Genomic DNA, 22,500 nt, shown 5'->3' on the forward strand with positions numbered 1-22,500 from the left:
TATATATATATATATATATATATATATATATATATATATATATATATATTTTTTGTTATCCACAAACTGAATTTTCATGTTCAATTAGATAAAATGAGTGTAAACATTACAATTGATTGGTTAATGTGAAGGAGAGAGAGAGAGAGAGAGAGAGAGAGAGAGAGAGAGAGAGAGAGAGAGAGAGAGAGAGAGAGAGAGAGAGAGAGAGAGAGAGAGAGAGAGAAAAAGTGATTGTCAAGGGTTCTCATGTCAATCATATCATAAAAAATAAATGTAATGCACAGTAAAGGTTGTCATACTGTATTGCATCACAACTCACTCACAAACCTTTCTTAAAGGTCAAATTAAATAAATAAATACATAAAATAAATGAAAATGCAAGCACATAATTGTGTGTGTATGTAGACACATATGTATCAACTTAAGAGAATCAAGGTCATCCAAGCAGCATGAGACCAAGCTTATCTGCCTGTCCAAATTACAAGGAGCTGAGGAAGTACACCATTCATCAGGGGAATGAAAAATGCCTCACACCAAAGTCTCAAGCCAGACAATATCATATGTAGAGTAAAAAATAAGAATCACATAACGATAAGCATTCAAATGTGTGTACAAAAAAGTAAAAATGCACTGCATTTACACTAAAGGCACTAGTGATGCCTGTGTTGAAATCACTAGACAGACCAAAGGTGGAAATTAGTGGAAGCCTCTCTGCTCAAGAACAAATTACCATGAATAAATCCCAGCAATTAAAGAACTGTCCACAGTGATGAGTCAAGGCCACACAAACATTCACAAAGGAAACTAAGAGGCTCAAAACTGCTGTACAACATGAAACAGAAAACAATACAGAGGCTAAGTAGCAATGGATGTTACAAAGAGACAAAGAGAGATATTTTATTTCCTATGCAGCTATGAAAAAAAAAAATGGAACATTACAATCCACTTTGAAGGATTTTGGAAGAAAAGATGGAGCATAACACTGAACTTATTGTACAAGAAAAATGACACAGGAGAAAAAACTACATAATTATGTTGCATTTTGCAACTGCAAATTTCAACTAGATATCTACTGCTTAGGAGACAATTAACAACCTGGTATTTGCTGCTCCTGCTTTGCTTCTACATGCATTTTGTTCCAGTCTTATAATAACAAATCTGTGCATCCAATGAAGCATCAATATATTAAGCTCAGCCACCATCATCTCAACAACACAGCAAAATATATGCTTAAATAATTAATGGTTTCCAAGCCTTTATCAATTCAAGATCTGATAAACCAGTTCTATGAATTTTAGAACTAAACCCTGGCCTAGTGGCTTTCTGGGTCGCTACCTGCCTATCATCACACTACCAGGAGTGTTTTAAATCTAGAAAAATTAAACATCTACATTGAAACATCAGATATGGCAAGTTAGTGGGATTAACATTGATCAATTATTACCATGTACTTGACATTTCAAACAATGTTGTATTTTCTGAATCCATTTCAAACAAACTAACCTACTCAGCAAAACTGTGGATGTTTTTGGCAGTTTCTAAGGCAGCCAAGTTCCTCTAAAATGAATTTTTACCTTTTTTTTTTTTTAGTATTCAATATTCATACTAGTCTCTTGAAACCCTTCCATTAGTTACATATGATCTTACAGTAGCTGGTGTTACTTCTGCATTCATCCCATGTCTGCCCTCATAAGGGAGCATGACATCATTTACCTGAATGTCACTACCTTGCAGCTTCCACAAACCATTGATGCCCTAGTTTAGATCACAAGAAATTACTTTATTTGTTTACATCCTTGCACCTTCTTACTTGCAAGTTTACAAAACCAAATGTAGCATAAACATGCCACAATTTCATCATCAGCAGTGAGTGCATATTAGTTTTGTTGTTCAAGTTTATGCTAATCAAGCAAGCATAGCTTTCCTGTACATAAGTAATGCACAGCCCTATATACAGCTGTTATCTTATTTATGGTTTCAATATTTTTACTATAAACAAAAACAAAATTATAATCAATATGAAATTTAATCATGATTTTTGTCAAATGAAACTCATTACAAATCCACATTATAATTTCCATTCTAAACCAGCATTCAACAATCATTAAGACATACATAATAAAAATGCAGAGCTATGAAGTGGACATGATCAGACATGAATCCCACTGATAAGTCTGTCATGTCTAAATCTTAGCAGAGAAACTTAACCCTGAACTAGTTCCAAATGGTTCATGTAATGCATGTTATGATGGAGAAAAGGCAGCAAAAAAAAAATAAATAAATAAAATTGAGATATACTGCAAAAAGATTAAGAAAGGTTTATGATAATGAGATGACTAACTTATTGATAAACAAATCCTGACATAACAAAACAATCCTGAACCAGTGACCTTGCAGCTGGCGTGGCCCAAACTATCTTAATACTGTTACTTATTATTGGGGTCGTGCATGAGGTGACAGCAGCACGTGAGTCACCATGGGCCATGACAGGAATGGGAGAGAAAGGCACAAATGGGGAGAAACCATATGCACCTCCCCACCACCCACAACAACACAACCATGCCAACACCAGCCAGGAGAAAGGTGCAGCGGGGGATGAGTGGAAGAAATGATGCAATTACTAGGGAGAAGGAAGGACCAAACAAGGGCGGTGGGGGTAAGCAGGGCCTCTCCACCACCACCTCCACCACCATCACCACCAAGGGCCACCACACCACCACCACCACCACGCACACTGCGCACAACACTACAGGAGGGGAAAAATATTGAGGTTAATCAGCACCCGTGAATGGCACAGTACATGCAGGAGGAAGCATGACCTACCTCTCCATTGGTGATGTTGATGCCCAGGTAAATGTCCCCGAAGCTGCCACTGCCGATTTTCCTCACCAGCCTGTATTTTCCCCCGACCACGAAGTCCCGACACCCGATTATCCCCGAAGACATGGCTGGCGGAGTTTTGGGTTTTCTGTGGCTGCCCTCACAGGCTCATCGGAGGGAGGGAAGATAGGGGGGAGAGAGAGGAGAGAAGGGAGAAAAAAGGTCCCAGCGCCTCGAGTCTCCGCGGGACGCACTAAGCCACCCTCACACAGCGCCTGTTTGCCGTCCTCTCCACCCTCAGCAAGTGCCCCGTGGCGTCCCTCACAACACGGCGCGGCGGCACTAGACTTCTGTGAGTCCCGAGGGTATCAAGGGGCAGAGGACGGCAGGGAAATGGCGCAAAATTGGCAAAAATGGAAGAGGTGACGTCCGCTTCTCTCTCCCCCTTCCTCGGGACTATAAGGGGAGAGCAGGGTGATGGCGGGTCGCTGGCCACCCCGCGGTACAAGGGATCGAATGCCACACACGATCAGCTGGCGGAGCAACACAAGAGATGGCTCAGTGTGCAGGAGGATCCGATTCTCCACCAGCCTCGACCAGACACACTCTTGTACTGTGTTCGCTTTCGTCTACTGGCACAAAATGTTGCGTTACTTGTTGTAATTTTCTTATTTTAGCATTTCTTTACATTAAAATCATGTTTTTAGGCGAATAATTTTACAAAGTTCAAGAGCATAAAGGAGTTAATACATATGGTCGATTTAGGAAATAAACAAAACCTGTTTTGCTATTTAAAAGATATTTAGCATAATAAAAAAATATATTTTCTCTTAGGGGTAAGTGACACATTGCAATAACTAAATGAATACGTAAGGTACTGGTCTAGTACAATGAATAACGTTCTCCCTCATTCGCCTCTTTGTTGAAACAACAAGGGTAACTAGCCAGTTCAATTTTCATGACGTCACATTTCATCATTCAAAATTTTTTCCTTCTTACCTACATTCTCTCTCTCTCTCTCTCTCTCTCTCTCTCTCTCTCTCTCTCTCTCTCTCTCTCTCTCAGAGAGAGAGAGAGAGAGAGAGAGAGAGAGAGAGAGAGAGAGAGAGAGACTTGCCTGTTCTTATTAAAACAACCCGAAAGTTTACCAGTAATTTTCATCTATCTTTGGAGCGTATAAAGTTCATCAACCCTCCGTTGTGAATACAGATGTTACTTCGATGCATATTGCGTCATAATGTATATTTCGAAGGCAAATAAGAAAATTATCAATGTTTATGAAAACTACTTTTTAATTAGTGACAATCGAGGTCTCTCTATAGGAAACAATGGTAATACACATATAGGAAACAATGGTAATACACATTTAACCACACACACACTACTTGACTTCAGACACATCAGAATGCAATTTCAATCATAAGGTCACATATGATGAGATTCATAACCAGGAAATGCAATAAAAAACGAGTAATAAGGTTTTCATAGGGTTCTCATAAGGAAGATGTAGGCCTACATCTTTTGACTTCTCGATCCTTCCTCTCACCATACACACACTTAATGGAGACCAACAAACTCCTAGTGTCAATCATTTATTGTATCTTAATGTGAAAGTGGCCGCCGTAAGGACATTCAGCCACTCTATCCCCTCCCTACGCTGACATAAATTACGCAGTTATGTACGCAGTTAGTAGGGTAGCGCGAGAAGTTGGGCGATGAGGTAGACTTCAGGCATAATATTCTAATGTATTATCTGTTTATTTCCTTTTGGTTTCGGCAGATTTACATACATGATCCAGGCCCCATGTTTTGAAATACATCGAACTTTCATAAGATTATGTTTAAAGGCCACAGGGCAGGTTTTCATAGCTTCTTTTCTCAGTGATGCTGCAGAACCATTCTTTTACTATTACTAGAATCTTGAAAGCACCCTTGAAAACCCCTTTCACTTTCATTTCATCTATGAATCCTGTTGAGTGTAGTCGAGATACGACGATTAAACGTTTGGCCGCGTGGTCTGGGCCTCAGTAGTGACATGGTTAGTCAATGGTTGCAGTAAGGTATTCAGACACTCACTCCTAACAAAATCACTACATCATCAGACATCAATAAAAGCAATATAATTATTTAGATTGATAAACAAATCAATTGGAGACAAAAATTTTATGGTTTTTGGTCTATCGTAATCAATTAGTGATATAATGTGTTCCGCTTTTACTACAGTAGGTACCCTTCACGTGGAACGAGGGAGAGCGAGGAGGCGATAGCGAGCATGGTCAGTGTGTGTGTGTGTGTGTGTGTGTGTGTGTTTCGATCACGTTACGTTATTATACAAGACGTTTTTTTTTGCTTCCATGCCACAGCAAACAGTACTTTCACTCTTGTATTCCCTTAATGGTAAACTTACCGTGAGGAAAATGCCTTGCTTGTTCCATATCCCTTTGCCGTGTGGTGATGAGAGCAAGAGAGGGTAGTGGGCACGTGGGTACACTGGGAGGGGGGAAGGAAGACACGAAGCAGCATTAATGCAAGTACTCTCCTCTCCTATGATAATACTAGTATCTGTCTCTCCACATGTCCTCTCTGTTAAAATGCTCATATCTACATAAGTTTATCAAATTCAGGACGATTACCATGTTTAGTCACCTACAAAGTCAAATGACGCAGCAGAGTATGGATTGCCACTCAGGACTGTCCACACGATGCTTCGTGGGGGACGTTGTACTGGTGGTGGGGGTGACAATCCGTCTGTGGCAGCCTGGACACTTTACTGGCACCCATCCACGCAGGGTCTGGCCAAGGCTTACTTTGCTTCCCTCGTGCCCTCCACTGGAATATTACTTGCACTTCTGTCTAATTGGCTAACACACTGATTCGTTGGAACAAGTAATATTTTTTGTCACCTAATCATCTTTTTTTTTTTTTTCTCTCTCTCTCTCTCTCTCGCTCAATAGAACACGAAACAAACATTAAACAAAAGTTGTTGAAAGATACACTACGTACTATATGTTTCTGTCTCCAAAACATCCACTCAGGGAATAATAATAGCAATAATAATAATAATAATAATAATAATAATAATAATAATAATAATAATAATATCTTTTCCTGATTCTAATATTTTCCACCGCAGTTTCAAAGCACCATGTGTCAACTAAACCAGGGAAACTATATTTAAACGCTCAATTAACTTACATGTAAACGAGCATGTCTTTATATTATTACAGTGAACGAGTGAGCAAGGTGATGATGATTACTAATTCCACCACCTACCCTCTCGCTCGGGACTCTCGGCAAGGGGGTGGGCGGCGGAAACACAGGCCGAGGTGTAGACGAGGCGGGCAGGAACAGGAAGGACAGTTTGTTCTTGGCTGTTTTCGGGATTCGATCGCGACTGTGTGTCTGTTGAAGATTGGTTTTTTGACCGTGGGAGGATTTCGATTAGCATGTGAGTATTTTGATGTGAGGGAGATTTAGAAGATTAGAATGATTTTTATTTGTTTTTTTTGTTTGAAAATCAGTATCCTTATTGATTTTTACCGGGGGTTTGGTAAAGGACTTTGATGATACGTGGAAATCTTAACTGCGCTTTCCTAACGAGAACGCTCACACTTTTGTCCTGTTAACAGGAAGGTGACCGTGGTGTTGGTGGTAGCGGCTGTGTGCCTGGGTGTTATGGGTTCCTGGGTGGAAGGAACTTTCTCGTGGTTTACTTCTTCCCCTGACCTGCCCTCGTTGACACTGCCCGACATATGTGGAACGAGGGTGTTCGTGGCAGAGAACGAGACAACGCACCCAGCAACAAACACTACGAACTCTACGAACGAAACCTTGGTGTCTGCTATAGATGAGCAAGACGGCGATGGAGGACGTCCAAAAATGTAAGTTGTGGTATATGTAGGCAGTGAGATTATTGTACTACTTGAACTATATAATATGTGGGCTTGACTGTGCAAGTCTTTCACGCATTCCTTGTCGTTTGCAGGCTCACGGACACTCCCTGGCCGTGGGTTGTGCGTATCGGCGACAGGGCTGTCGGGGTGTTACTGTCACAGCAACACGTGGTCACGCTGGAACACTGTCTCGAGGACTTCAGCTTGTGGTATGGAGGGTTTTCTAGTTTCACCGTCCAAGTTGGGGAAGGAAGCATACTAGTGCCGAGGGTACAGGCTCAGGGCAGCGAGGGTGGTGCGTTTCCTCTGGCGCTGCTAACCTTGGAGTCTAATCTGACGTGGATCCCTGCGCCGGTATGCGTCGGTGCCATGCAGGATGGTCTGTTGGCAGCTGCTGTTGGTTGGGGAGATGAAGGTACGCTCCGTGAGGAACCCCTTACACTGTATCGTAGAGGTCAATGCAAGGCGCTCTATCTCAACTATGATAACGATGAGATGCTATGTGGTGGGGCAGGACCCATGGATTGCGGTGCTCCACTACTGCAGGCTGATGATGGCCGCTGGATGCTCGTTGGCCTAGGAGTTGGTGACAAGACGACTGTGGCAAGATATATCCGCCTTGAGCCGTCCCGGGAATGGCTTGAGAACGTCTGAGTTTATCTATACGTGGACGTCTTTTGCTAAAGTTTGTTTTACCTTGACATGCATGATCCGTTGTAAGGTTTTACTGATAGGAACCGTTATAAGGAACCGTTATAAGGTTTTAATGATAGAATTTTTAAAATCAGTGTATTCGTGTTGCTTTTTCAAGACCCATGATATCGCTCAGCTTTTTATTTTGCAACGCTGTCCTGGCATGAAATTCCACTATGTCCTTCTAAGGCTTTTTACTTGTATTACTGCTGTTTTATGACGTATTACTGCTGTTTTGTGACGCTATAAGGACATAAACGTGGAATTTCATCAAATGATCTAATGTTAACTTAAGCGGTGTTTAAAAAAAGTAAAAAAAAAAGTACGAATAAACGAAATTTAATATGATGGTATATTTTATATCCATTTTAACCAAAGCTTGCATATTTCACGAAAATTTAGGATTGCCTACAGTTGGGTAGAAGTAATTGACTGACTAAGTAACGGCTAATTTAGTATTTAGTGAGCAATTTGATTACTTAACTATTTCGCTACGGCAAGCACCAGAGGCAAATGACTGGGTAATAACACAACGTAATAAATAATATACGTGAAAATGTATATCATGTGCGTGAAAATGGAACTAGTGGTTACCTCTACTGCACATGGCGCTGTGACGTTACGCGGCACCTTTGCGATATGTGCACAGATCTGGGTATCGAAACTCGAAAAATGGTAATATAGTGGTATTGATATTAATAAGTGGTATTCATTAGTGACTAAAATAGCAGTAGTAGCAGTAATTAAAATGATTGATGTGATTGTTTATTGTATAATTAATCAAAGTAACGATAAAGCTAGAAACAGTAGCAATAATTAAAAGGATAATATAAAAATAATATGAAATATAAAACAATAAATAATAATAAGTAAGTAGTTTATCGTGAAACCATGTTAGCTGGTAAAATCAATATCTTACCTTTGAAGATTACGACTTGTACGAGTTGCAACATGTGCTGATCCAAGATATGAAAATATTTTTTTTTGTTTCACATCAATGGCCAAGTGAAACCTTAAGTTGCTGTAGCGACCTTGTTCAGAGCTAACTCAGCTGGACACCAATGCAAATGAAGGCTATGAACCAAATAGAACACTAGAGAAACGGCAGAACACAAGACAATCAACACCTATGAAACACTGGAAGAAGCAATGACCTGTATCCTCGCTGCCAGTAGTGATGACGAGGCAGGAGATGCACGTAGCAAGGAAGAGTGCAATACAAGATAGACACATACGTACAGTTATGGTCAAAAGTCAGTGCTTTGCGTCACGTCTAGTCGGTGACCTGCTCACAATAAAACGTGGAAATAGAGAGAGAGAGTTTACCATGATTTGTCGAGGGTCGCTTGCTATTATATTTGGTGTCCTCCCTGCCGGCATCCCCGGTGGACAACTTTTCAACGGCACTGGCATGGTAGTGACAGCAGTGAAAAACGAGAGAGAGAGAGAGAGAGAGAGAGAGAATTTGCCCATATTGAAATACTGGTGCTGAATTACAACTAGGTAATGAAAGAACAGTTGTTAACAGAATATATATAAGAGTCAAGGCACCTACCACAAGGATGGATGGAAGTTGGGGAGCATGGCTGGAGAGACGCGCCACGCACCACAGCAACCCTCACAAAGTTGTGCCTCAAGTTCATCTTAACAATGAGACTATAATCATGCTATATTTTGTGACTTGTGTTCAGATGTCCAGCATATGAAGCGACAGACATATAAATGTATGAATCATATGGATCACTGGGTCTGGATATTGAGATCCATCGGCCCATGGAAAACTCAGCCTTTAAATTCCCTAATGACTTGCATGACAAAGTACAACGATTTAATAAAGTTACCTTTTTATTGATTTTTATTTTATTTATTTATTTTTTTTTTAAAGAGCAGCATGATTTCACAGTCACATAATTAACAAAAGCTTCACTGACTTTGGTAGACCAAACCACAAGGAGGAGAGAGAGAGAGAGAGAGAGAGAGAGAGAGAGAGAGAGATCGTTAATGCTTTTGTGTTCACACCTTCGTCATAATACTTATAACTATCTCCTTAGTCATTGCACATATGCATTAATAACGAGCTGAAATAAATGAAGACGTTATTAATCTGTGTTAATAAATAATGCTCTTATCTGTCTGTCACGTTTTCACAGTAATTAAGTCAAATGTGTGGATAAAACCAACATTTCACTAAGGAATGCTTAAGAGTCTATATTAATCAATGAATATAAAACGAACTTTCGAACATTCCAACAAAATCACGACTTATCAAAGAAATGAGTGGAGGGAAGTTTCCGTCAGGATAATGTAAGATTTAACCTGTATTCTCAGCATTTCATTCCTTTATTGGTCAACTCTGGAATTCCCTATCCGATTTTGTATTTCCTTCTACCTATGACTTAAACCAGTGGTTCCCAAACTTTCCAGTTTGTTATTCTATTTAACATGAAACATTGAGCGTGTTACCCCTTTTACAAATGTAGTCGATACATGTATGTAATACTGGACACGTGGTGATGAGGGTTGCTGAGTGACTGTGTCCTGAAGCATAGCTGTCAAAATACTATTGCCTTACCACACACTTAGATGCATGATTCTTTTTCTCTAATACTTTATAGCAGTTTTTAATGTCTATTGTCATTCGGTTTAATTTATGTGTCGTATTACCTATAATAGGTTTACATTACAACTTTACATTCTCAGACCAAGTTCAAATTAGTCTTAATGGAAGGTACGGCAATGTTTTCTTGATTTCTAGAATTCTTCCATCATCCACACAAATTGTTATATTACCCCAGAGGGTAATTTACCCTGAGTTTGAGGACCACCGATTTAAAATTCCTCAAGAGGGAGGTTTCAAGTCATTTCTCGTCATTTTGGATACTCCTTTGGACTGTCCTCGTGAGAGACTGCCATCTTCAGTGAGCCCTTCTGTTTCGCTTTTTTTGTTGCCCTTGGCCATTGTCAAAAAAAAAAAAAAAAAAAAAAGTGGCCAGGATTGAGACCCATGGTTGCACAAATTTACGCACAATAATTTACAAGCGCTGTTCACATTCACTTGTTCAGTTAAGTACGGCTTATACTCTGTGCTGGTGCCAAGGATTTGTACATTGCAGAATTCATGTTAAGTTGAATGAGAAAATTCAGAGGAAGGTCTACCAACACCACCGTGACTGACCTAATCTCATCACTATCACCGCCTGAATTCTGCAGTGTGCAAATCCTTGGCACCAGCACAGAGTATAAACCATACTTAACTGAACAAGTGAGTGTGAGCCATCACCACCACCACTACCACAGTTACTACTACTGCTAATACTACAACAAAACCAACAACAACAATAACAACAACAACAACAACAACAACAACAACAACAACAACTGCTACTACTACTACTACTACTACTGTTGCTACTGCTGCTGCTGCTACTACTACTACTTCTATATATGCAACCGCTACTGCTACTACTGCTGTTACTACTGCTATTACAGTACTACCACCACTGCTGCTGCTATGTACTACCATTACTACTGCTGCTGATGCTGTCACCACAGTTGTCTTCCTATACATCACTTTATGGTACACGGTTACATACGGATATCTGGTTGTGACTAAGTTAAATTGCAGCAGTTTAAAGTTTGTCATCCAAGATTTCAAATTATTCGAGGTGTTGTCAGTTCTTAATTTCAAAGATAAGTCGGTATCAGTCCCAGTAGGCTTGAATAGAGTAGCGTTGTAGTTCAATATGCTTAGCGTATGTATGTACAATGTTTTTATCTCGCCATTGGTTGCTGCATTTTGGTGGAGTGGTGGGTGAGGCCGCCAGTCACGTGACCGGGGCATCGAGGAGTGACCCTTTGTGTGGAAATGTATCATAATGGAATGACAAAGACATGCAGCATAACTCACTTCTACCTGCCTCAACACTGCTCATAAACACAAATCCTGCACGCTCGTAATAACGGGGAAAAAAAGAAGTAAAAGCGTGTACTGCATTCACTATGACAACTCCCATTAGAGCTTTAAAGTTATCGAGAGGACACCGCATCGTTTGAGAACACGGTGCCAGCAAGCCTCCCTTGCCTGAACCTAGACTTGATCAGCACAGAGCAGCAAGCATATAACAAGTACTGCTACCAACAACACACACATCTAACATATCGTTGCATCTGACAGGGCGTGGAAGTGAGCAAGACGAATTTCTCCACGTCCATTGAAGGAGTTTAAAACACAATTGAAATTTTACTCATTTATTTTGTGCCCATTAGACCAGGCGTTGCGAGGGGAGCGGGGAGGGGCGGGGCAGTTAGGGAACAGGTGGGCAGAGGACAGGGGTAAAGATGGGACAGGAGGATCTGGGATGAGTGTGGGCGTGGCGAGGACGTGAGGAAGGCCTTGGCAGTGTGTAGACGGGGAGTGAGCCTTTGAGGACGGGCGGGCGAGGGTGTGGACGCGATGTGACGCCACGCTCACGACAGGCCCAGGGTGGGGTTCGCTAATTAGAGGTACAAAAGCTAAATAATTCTACTACTTTAAGATGATTTTTTTTCCTTAAAAGCATAATGATCGTGTGAGAGAGAGAGAGAGAGAGAGAGGAGAGAGAGGAGAGAGAGGAGAGAGAGAGAGAGAGAGAGAGAGAGAGAGAGAGAGAGAGAGAGAGAGAGAGAGAGAGAGATACATTATTTGACCTGTTCGGACGCAAGCAGCGATGGGGTCAAGTTAAACTGCGCAAGCAGACAGAGAGAGAGAGAGAGAGAGAGAGAGAGAGAGAGAGAGAGAGAGAGAGAGAGAGAGAGAGGAGAGAGAGGAGGGAGGAGAGAGAGAGAGAGAGAGAGAGAGAGGAGAGAGAGTTAGAATGGCGGTGAATGGAACTGACTGATTACGTTTTTATGATCATTTCCAAGTGGCAAATAAAATTTCAGAGATGACTCGAAGGTCACGGAAGGGTAGGCACCAATCTATCAATTTAGGATTTTTGACCACTAAAGCGTGACCTCCTCGGGCGGATGACCTGTTTAGGCGGTCTCCTGCTCTTCCTCGTAGTCACCCAGGTCGTCCTCGTCCTCGGCGGTGGCCTCCTGGTACTGCTGGTACTCGCTCACCAGATCGTTCATGTTGCTCTCCGCCTCCGTGAACTCCATCTCGTCCATGCCCTCGCCGGTGTACCAGTGGAGGAAAGCCTTGCGCTTGAACATAGCGGTGAACTGCTCGGAGATCCTCTTGAACAGCTCCTGGATGGCGGTGGAGTTGCCGATGAAGGTAGAGGCCATCTTGATGCCACGGGGCGGGATGTCGCACACGGCGGTCTTCACGTTGTTGGGGATCCATTCCACGAAGTAGGAGGAGTTCTTGCTCTGAATGTTGTACATCTGCTCGTCCACCTCCTTCATGGACATCTTGCCTCGGAACACGGCGGCGACGGTCAGGTAGCGGCCGTGGCGGGGGGTCGCACGCCGCCATCATGTTCTTGGCGTCGAACATCTGCTGGGTGAGCTCGGGGACGGTGAGGGCGCGGTACTGCTGGGAGCCGCGGGCAGTGAGCGGGGCAAAGCCTGGCATGAAGAAGTGGAGACGGGGGAAGGGCACCATGTTGACGGCCAGCTTCCTGAGATCGGCGTTGAGCTGGCCAGGGAAGCGCAGGCAGGTGGTGACGCCAGACATGGTGAGAGACACGAGATGGTTCAAGTCGCCGTAGGTCGGGTTGGCCAGCTTGAGCGTGCGGAAGCAAATGTCGTAGAGGGCCTCGTTATCGATGCAGTAAGTCTGGTCAGTGTTCTCGACGAGCTGGTGGATGGACAGCGTGGCGTTGTATGGCTCCACAACGGTGTCAGATACCTGAAGGAGGCAACAGGGAGTAAGGCCACCGCCATCGCCACCAAGGACACGCCCTTATCACTAACAGGAACACGGAAACAACACCAACAACTATTCTCACTACTACTGCTACTACTACTACTACAGCTAAGTGCCTTTACTAGTACTGTAATTATGTAACTTCAGAACTACAACTCAAAAGTATGAAATAAACGAATATTTCTTCACTGCTGAACAAAACACAATGATTTGTTTTTACTATAACAACAACAACAACAACTACTACTACTACTACTACTACTACTACTACTACTACTACTACTACTACTACTACTTCCACTACCACCCCCACTACTACTACTACTACTACTACTACCCCTCCACCACCAGCACTCCTTGTGGCCGCCAGCCTCACCTTGGGGCTGGGCACGACGGAGAAGGTGTTCATGATCCTGTCAGGGAATTCCTCGCGAATCTTAGAGATAAGCAGCGTGCCCATGCCTGAGCCGGTGCCGCCCCCGAGGGAGTGGGTCAGCTGGAAGCCCTGAAGACAATCGCAGTTCTCAGCCTCTTTCCTGACAACATCCAAGACGGAATCCACCAGCTCAGCGCCTTCAGTGTAGTGTCCCTTGGCCCAGTTGTTGCCCGCGCCGCTCTGGCCTGTTGGTGAGGGCAGGGCATGATGCGGGGTGAAGGGCAGGCAGGGAGAGGTGAGGCTTCAAAGGCTGACAAACTGTACACTATCACACTACATGTGCTGAAGAGGTATTGTGGCAGCCACTGGGCGCCATACTGTAGTGTTTGGAGAGCAAGATTTACGTTCAATTAAGTACAATTGTTACTATTTAAGAAGGAACATGCTAGTATCAACGATAAATGTACATATGTGCTAAACTTTAAAGAACAAAAAAGTTGCTTTGCTTGTATGTACTCTAAATCTTTCTGAATCTTTATGCATCACAACAAAGATTGAAGTGTAAAGCTGAGATAATAAATTAATGCTTTTAAAGTCCGTCATTAAAAGAAAGAATTTCAGCCCTTGGAAAGTGTATGATCACACACACGGACACGCACACACACACACACACACACACACACACACACACACACACACACACACACACACACACACACGAACAGCTTCATTCTCTGCTGCAGTGTGCACGATGTAGTCAGGGAAGCGTGTGTCTAGACAAAGATTATCTTAAACCGCACCGCTTTGTACGCAGAAGCAAGAAAGTGACAAAGTGCAAAGCAGATCAAGGATACAGGCACACACACTGAAAACAGGCACGCGCGCGCACGCACACACACACACACACACACACACACACACACACACACACACACACACACACACACACACACACACACACACACACACTAATACTCATGCAGTAGGAAGAGGACAAAGCGAAGACGAGGGACATGCAGGCAAGACACATGTAACTAACTTAAATTTCCTTGATGGATCTCGATATACATTCAGGGACAGACGTAAATACATACCTACAGCTGCGTAATGTGATAAATAATGATGCCAGGACCAGCTGAGGCTTAGACAGTGAATAACCCAGAGAGAGAGAGAGAGAGAGAGAGAGAGAGAGAGAGAGAGAGAGAGAGAGAGAGAGAGAGAGAGAGAGAGAGAGAGAGAGAGAGAGAGAGAGAGAGAGAGTAAAGCCAGCTGAAACCCAAGCTGAATGCCCACAGGATGTTCAACAATAAAGGTAAAGATAAATGTGTGTCCGGGTGATTCTACGAAATACAACCATTTTTTTTTTTCCTTTTTCATCACCCAATTTCATATATATTAGCAATGAAGTAAGAGTGAACCCATGCACATTCTTTCCAGTGCTCACCATTCCTGTAATGATGCCACTCACACTACATAACTCACAGGTGGAGCTTACAGATGCTGCCAGTGTAATGGTTCTGCTATCTGTCACTAATGTACCTGTCCGTTCTATTGCAATCAGCATTCGAAATTTGCACTACCATTATACAAGTCCCCGATTTACGTCACCTCCTTTGTTACTTACTCAGACTTATTTCTGTGACACGTATGCATTGCACTGACAAAAAATTAAAAAAACATTATTTTCAAAAGCTTCCCGCTCAAGCTTCACTACGTACTTCAAATGGATACTTCTATTTCCAGCTCATATGCTACACAAAGCCAAAACTTGCGTCAAACAGAGGGCGTAAATCGAGGACTACTTATAACAAACTATCCTCTCTAATCCCCGCTGCAGACAAACCCGGAATGCTTTAGTCTACCTTCCCGTTACCCCTCTGATGCCTGACCAACTGACCGAAGACGACGTGCTCCGGCTTAAAGAGCTTCCCGAGGGGACCCGCCCTCACGGCCTCCATGGTGCCCGGCTCCAGGTCCACCAGCACGGCGCGGGGCACGTACTTCGACTGGTGGCCCTCGCTGTGGTGCACGGAGGGTTAGTAAGGGAACACCAGGGGCTTGAGGTGGTTAGATGACACGTGCTGGGGCCTGGTTGTTGGGGTGGTTAATTAAGGTGCTCGTGGGTTACTTAAGGGGCTCCTGGGTCGGTTAGAGGGCACGTGATGTAGGCTGCTTGGGGGACATGTTGGTTAATCATGGAGTGGGTAAGGCTGCATTAGAACATGGGGATCAATTAGGTGAGGAAAGGAGGACATGCCAGGGTTGGTGAGGCTCGTTAGGTGGGTTAAGGGAGGAGGGAAGGGTGGTGGCAGGGTGGATGGGAGGTGAAGGCTGGGTTAGGTAAACTGGTGGAGTGGGTTGTGGGTGGGAGGGGGTGAGGGCAGCAGTGAGGGTCGGTAAGAGTGAGGGACGACGCTGCCTCTCCCGATACACAGGCGAGGTGGAGACAGGTCTCGGGAGGGCGTCATGTGTGGGAGAGGCTCACTGAGGACTGCGAGTCTTTAGTTATGAGGGCGGGACGGACGCGGGTCGTCTTAATAGTATGATGTTAATATGGATACAGGAAAGCAATTAGTGCTGATGGCGTGGTGGGCATGTGGGCAGCGTCGTGGCCACTCAGTGAGTGGCGGTGGCGGTGACAGGTGACGGGGAGGCGCCGTGGGTTAGTTGCGCAGTTTGGCTGAAACAGTTAGTTCGCACGACCAGTGGTAACGCAGCAGACAGAGGTGAGAGCACAGTGACTAACGTGAACATCCAGTGAAAATGTAGTAACTATAATAACATGAACATCCAGTGACAGCGCAGCATCTAGCATGAACATCCATCCAGTGAAAGCGCAGCACCAGGGTGAGAGCAGAGTGAGCGCGGCGGATCCTCACGTACCGAAGACGAAGTGGCTAGGCTTGAAGAGCTCCCCGAGAGGACCCGCCTTCACGGAGTCCATGGTGCCGGGCTCCAGGTCCACCAGGATGGCCCGGGGCACGTACTTCCCGGGGGCGCCCTCGCTGCCGGGCACCAAAGGTCACACGGGGCACGGGGGACAATGGGGACAGGGGGGACACAGGGGGACAGAGGGGCACAGAGGGACACAGGGGACATATGGAGAACACAGGGGTGGGAGGCACGGGGCACAGACAGAGGGTCGGTGAGGTGTGAGGACAAAGGATGTGGGACACAGACAGGTGAGGTGGCAGGGCGTTCAGGGCGTGGGGTGTAAAACATATGGGCACTGGAGGACACACTGCTATCACAAGGGAGTCACAGAGGCCAGCACAGGATTAGGGGAACAAAAAAAGGGGTGTCATGTGGAGGGGGAAGGAAGCCCATAAATAATAATAATAATAATAATAATAATAATAATAATAATAATAATAATAATAATAATAATAATAATAATAATAATATTCCACAACCATTAAATAAAGAGCAGTTTTACATGTACAAAAAAAAAACAGTGAAAACAACAACATTAATCGGCAACAAAAGACTCCTGCTTCGGTTGGTAACACACAACAACAAACACACAAACAAGGGGGAACAAAGGTCCATATTTCACCAGCAAGACAAACACAAAGACAAGTAGAGGGCCGCGCTACAGCAGTGACATGTAAAGACACACAGTATACTCATGACGGAGGGAGGGAGGGAACACACACGCCTCACTCACCTGTAGTAAACATTGATACGTTCAAGCTGGAGTTCCCTGACATCATGGGGCACGTTTTCCCTGAGGGTGCCCGCTGCAGTCAGGCCGTGCTCGTCACTGATGATCTCCCAGAACTGCCGGGGGAGAACACAGAGCATCGTCAGTAGGAAGTTAATGGAGCAATTACTACTATTACAAAGTGAACGGATTTCTGAAGGAACACATAATTAGAAGATAATTGAAGCAACGGTGGGTGGAGCTGGTGGATGGAAAACAAGGTTGCTGCTGGAAGGGAGGCGGCGAGGGTGGAGTGTGTGGAAGGAAGGGTGGAAGAGGGCGTAGTAAAACAGTTATAAGCAATAAAACAGATTCCACGCGTAAGAAAATAGAGAGGAGAGGAAGTAATAATCATGATAAGCGACACAATTTAACAGGAAACGTATATAACGAGAGAAAAAGAGGTATGCACTAGATAAGATCCACTATTTATTTTTTTTCTTTATTATCATTCTGCTCTGCTAGTGATCTCTTAACGTTCGTAACAAAAAAGAAAGAAAAAAATTCGCATCGGTGAGTGAGTGCTGATGTCTTCATGCACACACCAATCAAAGGGCTTCCTCATGCCGGCAGTCAGTAAGAACGTGGCCTCGTTTACTTTCCCAGCACGCCGAGAGGAAACCAGCGGCGCGTCCTGAGAACACAACAATGTCAAGTCGAGCGCGATCTGGATGCAACCACGGTGCTGCCTTCACTCTCTCACCGGGCGAGGCGAGCCTCTGCATGACTGAAGAGGCGCACGCCATGAGGAAGATGATGAGGGACATGAGTGAAGGTAACGGAGCAAACCACGCAGCAAGGAGACTGTTGTGTTATAGTGGTGAGGGTGGTGAGGGTGGTGAGGGCTCCGCTATGCAACCTCTGCTCGTGGTAAGTTTCGCTTCTACATGCAATATCTTTATTAGCTGATAGAATTCACTAATTAACTACGACGAGGTTAAGTTAACAAAGAAGAAAAAAATTATGACACCAATAACAAATTATGTTAGCGGGTTTGGCCAGGGCGCGGTGATGGAGGAGGAGGAGGAGGAGGAGGAGGAGGAGGAGGAGGAGGAGGAGGAGGTGGCGGCCGTGCGGTGAGGCGGCGAGTCCCAGCCAGACGGTGACTCACTAACAGGACTCCTTCACCGCACGAGGGAAGGGAAGGGCCGAGGAGGAGGAGGAGGAGGAGGAGGAGGCTCTGAGGGAAGGGCCGAGAAGGAGACTTGAGGCACGGTTATTTAGTTTTTTTACATTTGTTTATTTGTTTACATCTGAGGCGCTATCTTGCACGTAAGCCACTCGCATCTAAGGCCATTATTTAGTTTTTAAAGAGACGCCTCTAAATACGGAGGTGCATGAACTCTTGTTGAAGATGATCTCAGACCAAAGTATTTTTTATCATCTCTTCTTTTTTTTATTCACGTGCCGGTATAGAGGTTCAAACACCTCCCCTTAGGAACTCCAATGACTGGAGGAGGAGGGGGAGGGAGAAGAGGAGGAGCAGCAGAGCAACTTTGAGCCCCGTTATGGTGGTAGGATGGGGGAAGGGGAAGGGAAGGCCAGCAAGGGGATGAGTGGGGGAGGGAATGCAGCAAAGATCTCCTTAACGACGATATTGTATGATAGTAATAACAATAACAATAGTGAATAAGAAATGCAAAAAGGAAACATCGTAAAAGGATGGAAGGATAGAAAGCACAAACATGGCTGGTGAAGGTGCTTGCTATTCTGGGATCATTTTGTTGTGGTAGTGACAGTAGTGGTGTGTTGGGGGGTGAAGGGTGAGGGAGGGGGAGAGGAGATGCCATGCCAGCCGCTTGACCTCCTCTCCCTCCTTCTCCCTCTTAACCTCATCTCTACTCCATCCTTCTTACCTCCCTCCCACACATCAGCATTCCTCTCTCTCTCTCTCTCTCTCTCTCTCTCTCTCTCTCTCTCTCTCTCTCTCTCTCTCTCTCTCTCTCTCATAAACAACAGGAAGATACTCGTATAATAAAATTGAATAATATGAAGACATGCCTTGTGTGTGTGTGTGTGTGTGTGTGTGTGTGTGTGTGTGTGTGTGTGTGTGTGTGTGTGTGTGTGTGTGTGTGTGTGTGTGTGTGTGTGTGTGTTGCAATGACTATTTCACTGAGGTCGTCACTCGACATGCCATCCTTTCAACATTCATCATATAAACACACACACACACACACACACACACACACACACACACACACAACATACATTCAGTGGAGGCTTAACCTTAATAAACTTGCTCATAAAACACACACACACACACACACACACACACACACACACACACACACACACACACACACACTTACTCACGCACATCATGAGGCTCATCATTATCATATAAAACACAAAGGGACTCAATTGGGCTGCAGAAGAAGAGGTCGCGGGTGTGTACGAACGAAGTCCCTCGCTGGCACCCGAGAGGAAACCTTACTTTGCCGGGACGGGGGGAATAACACACTCACTGCACCACCCACTCACTAACTCACTCACTCCCTTAATATTATTGATTTTGTGTGTGCACGTAACAGAGAGAGAGAGAGAGAGAGAGAGAGAGAGAGAGAGAGAGAGAGAGAGAGAGAGAGAGAGAGAGAGAGAGAGAGAGAGAGAGAGGTGGGGCTGTCAAATTCTCTCTTCCAGTCAAGGTTGGCAACATGGTCAGCCAGGCATAACTCCGTTCCTCCCCCATCCCCCCTTTCTATCCTTCCTTTCTTCCTTCCTTCATTCTTCTCTCCTTCAGAACACGTCAAGCGTCCTTCCTTCCTTCCTTCCTTCCTTCCTTCTCCCCTCCTCCCTCGAGCCATTCTGTCTTGTCTCCACAAAGACACACACTTTCATTCACTTGTTTCCTTCGTTTGCCTTGACTTGCTTTGAATGGAATCTCCAGTCAAGAGGAACTGATTTGGTTTGGCAATCATTCAACACGCTGATAACTACTTTTATTACTATTACTACTGCTGCTATCGATGGTCAGTGTATCGTCCTCAAACCACACGTCGCCGGAAGTGCGCGGTGGCTGAGCGAAGTCTCCCCGAGGCGCGCACCTGCCTGCCTGCCTGCCTGGCGCTCCTTCCTTCCCGCTCAAGATGAACTCGCCGTAACAGTGCTTCCGGAAGATACACGTTCACCCATGGGAAACTCATCTGTTTATTTACCACATTTATTCACGTACCTCTCTGTCTATCCACTTAATTCTATTGTATCTATTCTTTTTACCAGTCTGTCTTTGGTATATATTTATTCAACTATGTACACATGTATCCTAAAACTCTCGTATCTGCTCATTCATCTGGTATTTATCTATCTACCCATCTATCACCTAAAACTCTGTCTGGTATCTACTGAACTATTTATCCATATATCTTTCTAAAACTCGTATCTATTCTTCCATCTGTTTATTCAAGCACCACCCACTTATTCTAACTAACAAGACTCGTATTTAAGTGAGTATCCCTCTATCTGTTCCTTCATGCAAGCAGTAATCATTAATTCGCAAAGTCTTAATGCTAGCAAGTCGGGTAATATATTGAGAAGGGCGGTGACACGGCGCGGGGCCACATAGCGCGTTGCGGCAGACTTCTAGGCGGCAACCCCACGGCGGCTGAGTGGTGGCGCCCGGCGTGGCTGGTCGCTGCTCGGCCAGCCACGCCCACCTCACGCGGCCAGCCATCCGTCACACCAGGCACACCAGACACGGCGCTGCATGGACGTCTGCCTACACACACACACACACACACACACACACACACACACACACACACACACACACACGGCAGCAGCAGGTGTGCATGCATGGGCGGGGCTGTTGCGAGGCGGTGGATGTGAGTGTGTGTGTCATGGGCGGGATACACAGGCATGTGGGCGAAGTAGAGGGGGGGGGTGTTAGTGAAAACTAGTGTGGGCGGAGGTGTCGTAGTAGCAATGGAGGGTACCGGTGAAAGCGGAGCGTGGGCGAGGCTGTCAGTGTGGGCGTGGGCGGGGCTGGTGTGGCGTCGTGGTTGTGTGGGTTTAAGAGGAAGGTTATGATGAGTGGGCGTGGACGAGGCGAGTTCAGGCGAGCTCGATGTGTTGTGGGCGGAGAATGTGGGTTTTAAATTGGGCGGGGACGGATCTGTGCAATATAGGAGAGTTGGGGTGGGCGTGGATGTCAGCGGTGGGGGAGGGAAGGGGGGTGGATGGGGTGAGGGTGCGCGGCTGCTTTGACGGGAGACAGGAGACAGAGGGGGGTGGGGGATGCTGGGGGTGGTGTGTTTAAGATGGCAAGCGTGTAATGATGAGGTGCTCTGGTGTATGAGAGAGAGAGAGAGAGAGAGAGAGAGAGAGAGAGAGAGAGAGAGAGAGAGAGAGAGAGAGAGAGAGAGAGAGAGAGAGAGAGAGAGAGAGAGAATGACACTATGCAGATATCTAAACTGCACACAGTCACACACACAGTCACACACACACACACACAGGCTGCATCCCGAGCAGAACAAGTGAAGCAAGATGTGTACGTACAAGAGAGTGTGTGCGCGTGTGTGTGCGTGACAAATCCCTTTCGGGCGCGTCACCTCACGAATTATTCAGAACAGACACTGTGAAGTTTACCCTTGGCGCACATACACTCCAAGTTACGACACACACACACACACACACACACACACAGAGACACACACACACACACGCACAAAGGCAGGCCATTTTCGCAATTTCCTGTGTGTGTCAATGCTATGGGCCAGAAACACAACAGAAAATGAGTCAGGCAAGTTATCATGGAATATGTAAGAGCAGCATAGCGGCCTTAACTCAGACAGACAGACAGACACACCCCATCCCTTTCCCCTCCTCGAACTGCCACGTCTCGCAAGATGACATACTCCTGTCCTTTAATCCACCCACCTCATCCTCTCCCCCTATTATCCCTCTTCTCCCTCCGTCACGTGATTTCCGGAATGAGAAGAAAAGCGAGGATGTGCGGGGAGAAAGAGCAAGGGAGAGAGACAGAGAGAGACACACACAGACAGATACAAGGCGAGAACTTATGGAGGGACTCAGGAGGGAGGGGAAAAAAGAAGAGACATGCATTTTTATAACTGGAGCAACATTGGTCATGGAGGATTATAACATGGAAGAATGAATATAGACTGGCTGCATTTTTTGGTGGGGTGAGTTAGTGAAGTGAGTCTCC

General features: G+C 45.1%; 2 protein-coding genes, 1 long non-coding RNA gene and 1 pseudogene across 3 annotated transcripts in view; 2 read left to right on the forward strand and 2 right to left on the reverse strand.

Annotated features, from left to right (window-relative positions):
• Positions 1-3,432, reverse strand: part of LOC135108406 (casein kinase I) — an 18,698-nt gene extending 15,266 nt beyond the window's left edge. Inside the window, exon 1 of the mRNA XM_064019366.1 lies at positions 2,824-3,432. Within this exon, the coding sequence (XP_063875436.1) occupies positions 2,824-2,946 (123 nt within the window). The 5' untranslated portion in view covers positions 2,947-3,432. The remainder of the gene's footprint in view (positions 1-2,823) is intronic.
• Positions 3,433-5,056: 1,624 nt separating this feature from the next.
• LOC135108407 (uncharacterized) lies at positions 5,057-7,012 on the forward strand. The gene is made up of 4 exons (XR_010272249.1): positions 5,057-5,095; positions 6,048-6,268; positions 6,450-6,701; positions 6,806-7,012. It is a non-coding gene; the product is annotated as an uncharacterized LOC135108407 (long non-coding RNA).
• A 70-nt stretch (positions 7,013-7,082) lies between these two features.
• LOC135108602 (chymotrypsinogen B2-like) lies at positions 7,083-7,367 on the forward strand. Its single transcript, XM_064019761.1, has one exon. It carries the CDS (start codon positions 7,083-7,085, stop codon positions 7,365-7,367), a length of 285 nt encoding a protein of 94 aa, XP_063875831.1.
• Positions 7,368-11,638: 4,271 nt separating this feature from the next.
• LOC135108405 (tubulin beta chain-like) overlaps positions 11,639-22,500 on the reverse strand; it is a 12,279-nt pseudogene continuing 1,417 nt past the window's right edge.

Source organism: Scylla paramamosain, chromosome 17 (genome assembly GCF_035594125.1).
Source record: "Scylla paramamosain isolate STU-SP2022 chromosome 17, ASM3559412v1, whole genome shotgun sequence".
In the NCBI taxonomy this organism is placed as follows: Eukaryota; Metazoa; Arthropoda; class Malacostraca; order Decapoda; family Portunidae; genus Scylla; species Scylla paramamosain.

Excerpts from the sequence above, each read along its gene's own strand:
- LOC135108602 (XM_064019761.1), top strand. The coding sequence starts at position 7,083 with ATGCAGGATGGTCTGTTGGCAGCTGCTGTTGGTTGGGGAGATGAAGGT.